Source organism: Cnephaeus nilssonii, assembly GCF_951640355.1.
Source record: "Cnephaeus nilssonii genome assembly, chromosome: 21".
Lineage (NCBI taxonomy): Eukaryota > Metazoa > Chordata > Mammalia > Chiroptera > Vespertilionidae > Cnephaeus > Cnephaeus nilssonii.
In genome coordinates, this window is record NC_137092.1 from 40,176,241 (window position 1) to 40,181,409 (window position 5,169).

At 57.0% G+C, this 5,169-nt stretch overlaps 1 protein-coding gene across 1 annotated transcript; it reads right to left on the reverse strand.

Moving 5' to 3' along the window:
- Positions 1-270: 270 nt before the first annotated feature.
- LOC307093848 (lymphotactin-like) lies at positions 271-3,694 on the reverse strand (the record flags this gene model as incomplete). The annotated part of the gene is made up of 3 exons (XM_079762142.1): positions 3,620-3,694; positions 1,205-1,319; positions 271-433 (listed from the first exon to the last, which is right to left on the reverse strand). The coding sequence occupies exons 1-3, from the start codon at positions 3,678-3,680 to the stop codon at positions 271-273; spliced, it is 339 nt and encodes a 112-aa protein (XP_079618268.1). The 5' UTR covers positions 3,681-3,694.
- Positions 3,695-5,169: the final 1,475 nt, after the last annotated feature.

Here is a 5,169-nt window from a genome sequence, read left to right on the forward strand (position 1 = left end):
ACCTCCCAGCATGAAACCATCAAAGGGAGGTCCCGTGGGACCGAAATAGATCATGAGTGACATGTTACCCGCCCTCATACACAACGAATGACTTTGGGACGATCCCCCAGAAATAAATATTTATTCATTAAAGCAGCTGAATGAATAGGAAAACAGGAAAAGTAAAAATACAAGACAACCATTTCAGAAAAGGTGCCTATAATTTAATCAGTCCTTTAAGGAGAAGGCTTGCAAGGAGACACCAGCCGCTGGCTCGATGGGACGAGGCCACTACCTGGCCTGGGTCCCAGCTGTCCCGGTGGGCTGCTGGGCTCCCGTGGGCTTGGTCTGGTTCATGTTCACCCTCCTGGACTTGTCCACGGTCTGCACCACCTTTTTCACCCAGTCGGCTTGCGGATCGGCACAGACTTTAAAGCCACGTTTGGTGATGAATCTGTGATGTAAGGAAAAGGCAGACGAAGTGAGCCGCGTCCCAGAGCCTGGGCCGGGAGTTCAGGTCAGACCCCCGCTAAGAGCTCTTGCAGAAACTCCTGGACGGACCCCGAGCCCACACAGGCAAAGCTTTCTCCTACAACCTGTTTTAACACAGAGGAGGAGTCTCTCCAGGCGACACCGTAACCCCGGCTCCTCTCTCGGCAGAGCCCCCGCTGGGCCTGTGACATCATCTGGCCCAGTGACCACATACCAGCACCTTCCTTTTCAAATCTAATCGCACTCATCCCATTTTCTGCACAAAAGGTGCTTTCTTTATCTTAATTTCTTTGAGCAACGTTGTAGTTATTATATGTTGGGAAGAGCTGCTATTCTGAAAATGAGGTCCTGAGACAATGCAGGCTAGTTTTTGGCACATTGTCTGGAGATATGGCCACTGGCCACATGGCATCCACAGGAAGGGGAGGGGCCCGGAGGATTCCATCTGAGTGCGGCTATGTGGTCAAACTCTCTGAACTGGACCCTCAGCACTGAGCACAGTGTCCTCGGTGTAGCTCAGTCTCCTGCTGAAACTGACTCGGAGAGGAGGAGGATGGTCCTCATCTGGTGCCGCATTGTGGTGACAATCACTCTGTGGGCCGCGAAGGGCAGGGTGACGGTGGGGAAACCCGGGGGCCGCCGGCTGAGGGGAGGTCTCCTCCCACGTGGCCGTGCTTCCCTGCAGAGGATTTCCACCGCCCGGCCCGGCCAGCCCAGCCGGGGGGACACTCACATGACTGCCCTCATGGGCCCCTCCTTGATGGTGTAGGTCTTGATTTTGTTCACGGGCAGCCGCCGGGTAGTCAGACTCACACAGATTCGCTGATCCAGGACCTCACTCCCCACACCTGGTGAAGAAGCCGAGCAGACAAAGATACAATGTAACTGCGATAGTACAACCGTTACAGTGTTACCAAGGAAACAACAGAGTGGTTTGTGAGGAGATATGGAGGAGGGCACCATTAAATACATGGCGACATGTGAGCCACGGAAAGGAAGTGGTTCAGAAAGCATCGTCCTCAGTGACATGGGGAGCGGAGCGGTTCAGGTTAGGAACCACCTCACCTGGCAGAGGGGAGGGACCTGGGAGAGTTAACAACATTGAGGTTTGGGGAACTCTCATCCCCATTTCTAGGCGCTGGTTTTCTCCCCAGCTGAAGGGCCTGGTGTGTGCTGCCCAGAGAACTATTCAGCTACAAAGCACCTTAAGGAACAGCTGGGGCTTTTATGTTTAAATATATTTGTGTTGGTTTCAGAGAGGAAGGGAGAGGGAAAGAGAGAGAAACATCACTGATGAGAGAGAATCATCGATGGGCTGCCTCCTGCACGCCCCCTACTGGGGATCGAGACCACAACCCGGGCATGTGCCCTGACCGGAATCAAACCTGGGACCCTTCAGTCCCCAGGCCGACGCTCTATCCACTGAGCCAAACCAGCTAGGGCCAGCCAAACCTTTTCTTTTAATATGAACTAAACAAAAGGTGTTTGCTCCCTTGCCCTCTTCATCTCTCCTCTCCATCACTCCCTGTCGGTCTCGGAACCGGAGGGGAACCTGCGTTTGCTCCCTGGGTCTCTCTCTACTTAAGGAACAACATTTTCCCTGGGAAACATCCATCGTGGGCTCCCCGGGCCCAGCGAGTCCACGGGCCTCTAAGTCCCCACAGCTCCTCCTTCCTCCGGGCCGTGCCCGCGTGTCTGCGGGATCGGGCGAGACGGCCCCTTCGGCAGAGCCGCGTCAGGCCACGGGCTGCCTCCCCCTGGATGTGCAGCCGCGGCTCAGGCCAGGGCGCGAGGAGGAACGGGAATCTGGCCAGTGTCCGCAGTCCCCTCCGCTCCCACAGCGTCTCCCCCACCCACACCTGCGTCTCCACAAATGGCACAGCGACTGGGAGGCCAAACGCCAGCACGTTGCAACATCTGGCCATAGCTAGTAGTCTTACACTTTTCTTCGTGTGTGTGTGTGTGTGTGTGTGTGTGTGTGTGTGTGTGTGTTTCAGAGAGGAAGGAGAGGGAGGGAGAGATAGAAACATCAATGATGAGAGAGAATCATCGATCCGCTGCCTCCTGCATGCCCTCCAGTGGGGATGGAGCCTGCAACCTGGGCATGTGCCCTGACCGGTCATGGAACCTCGACCTCCTGGTTCATAGGTCGAAGCTCAACCACTGAGCCACACCAGCCGGGCCTTAATCTCATCAATCGTTTTTGTTCTGCTTACAATTTCAGGGAGGTGCAGACTTTGCCACCTCTGTCCATGGCCACCCTTGGGGATCCACGATCAGGCTCCGCTATCTAGTCTAAGAAATCAGCCTACAGACTAGGAGGCCGAGGGGAGAGTCACACCCCAGGGATAGTCTCTCCTGCTCCAGAGCCACAGGAGAAATAAAGTCCAAGCAGCTGGAAAAACCAACCTTACGGAAATAGGGGCAGGACACCGGGCAGGCTCAGCATCTCTGAGCCTCATCCGCTGTCTCTGCGGGTTGTTTGACTGCGTAGAAGGCATCGATCTATTTGCTAACACTTATCAGACGGCCTCTCATAAGCTCAAGAATTTATCCTAAGTGGGAACAGCATCAGACAGTCACCCTAAATTCTCCCACCTTCTCAAGGGCAACACTGATTTCTCTTAGGAAGGTGTAAGCCTCCAGTCTATTTTTTAAGCAGAAAACACCGACTCGTTTCAGAACACACACCCTCTAGCTCATCCCCACCTTGTGAGTGAACCGAGCTCGATGAATTTTGAGAATTCATCGAGCTCGGTATCACCCGGGCGTAGCTACAGCGGCCTACCCCGTCCTCACCACCGTCCCACCACTGCATTCACCCGGGACAAAACCCAGCGAGCGGTCCTCAGGTTTAGCGCATTGTGACCCCAGGCGAGAGCTGTTACTGTCGTCACCCATAGGTGACTGTGTGGGCCCAGAGAGATGGAGAGGTCCCCCCAACCCCCCTCTCTGAGCTGGGCCCGGAGGCTAACCAAGCTCTGTCTTCGGGATGCACGAGGTCCCCTCCACGCACAATTCGCATTCCCGCTCTGCCCCGGGGAAGTCTGACCTGGGGTGGCAAGGCCTCCAGGCTGCACCGCGTCCAAACTGGAGCCTGTGCCTCGCCCGCACCTGCCCCTGCCCCGTGGACGGCCCCGCGACTCACCTTCCACGGTGCGCGCCACGAGGCAGCAGACCCCCAGGAGGGCGAGGAGCAGGGGCCTCATGCTGGTGCGCAGAGCCTAGCAAGCAGAACCGGAGGATGAGCCCCAGCTGCTCGCGGGTCTCTTTTATCCCCGCCGGTCAGCGCTTCCTGTGGTGGGAGGGGGCTTCCAGGTGGGTGAGCCATCGCGGAAAGTCTCGGCAGCGCTGAGGCTTTTCTGAAAGTTCCCCTGTCACAGTCACCCCCACCCTGTGGCCCCCCCTTTTCACCTGTGGTTAACGTGTCAATGAAAGCAAATGTGCGCTTACAACAAAGCGGCTGCCGCACCTCCTGCCGCAGCCTCACTCAGATCTTCCGCTGCCGCGCGGCCTGCCCTACCCCTGCCCCTGCCCCTGTCCCCGGGTGCGGACAGCGGAAAGGAAAGGTGGTCCGTGGTCCGGTTTCCCCCTGCCTCACGGGACACGCTGTGACATGGCTTCCGCCATCCACGGGGACTGCCGCCGGAGGGGGGGACACGGCTGCCCCTCGGAGCTCCTCACTCCTCTGCCTGCTCCTTCTCCTCACCGCACCCCCCCCCCCCCGGCCCCTATTCCGGTGACCCCACTTCTTCACACCACCCGCCCCAGGAACTCAGGGACATTTCAGGACGGCGCTGGGAGCGTGTCTAGAGGCACCTCCCTTTATGGCAACGTAGTACCCACCTTTTTAAAAGTTTCTGAAAGTTGTCCTGACGTGAACATCATTTTGGGAAGAAAGAGAGAGAACAAAATTGACTTGGCCATTCTGGCAGTTTTCGTTCTTCATGTTTTCCAGGGAGTCTCTATTGGTGTCCATATGCTTGCATAGTTGCAAAAATTATAAATACTACTAGAGGCCCGGTGCACGAAATTCGTGCACAGGGGCGGGGGGGTGTCCCTTAGCCCAGCCTACACCCTCTCCAATCTGGGACCCCTCGAGGGATGTCCAACTACCTGTTTACAGGCAGTCAGATATCCCTCTCACAATCCAGGACTGCTGGCTCCCAACTGCTCACCTGCCTGCCTTCCTGATTGCCCCTAACCGCTTCTGCCTGCCAGCCTGATCACGCCCTAACCACTCCCATGCCAGCCTGATTGATGCCTAACTGCTCCCCTGCCAGCCTGTTTGCCCCCAACTTCCCTCCTCTGCAGGCCTGGGCACCCCTAACTGCCCTCCCCTGCAGGGTTGATCGCCTCCAACTGCCCTCCCTTGCAGGCCTGGTCCCTCTCAACTGCCCTCCCTTGCAGGCCTGGTCCCTCTCAATTGCCCTCCCCTGCTGGCCATCTTGTGGTGGCCATCTTGTGTCCACATGGGGGCAGGATCTTTAACCACATGGGGGCAGCCATAATGTGTGTTGCAGTGATGGTCAATCTGCATAGTACTCAGTACTCTTTTATTAGATAGGATAGAGGCCTGGTACAGGGGTGGGGGCCAGCTGGTTTGCCCTGAAGGGTGTCCCGGATCAGGGTGGTGGTTCCCTTGGGGCGTGGGGCAGCCTGAGCAAGGGGCCTGTGGTGGTTTGCAGGCCAGCCACA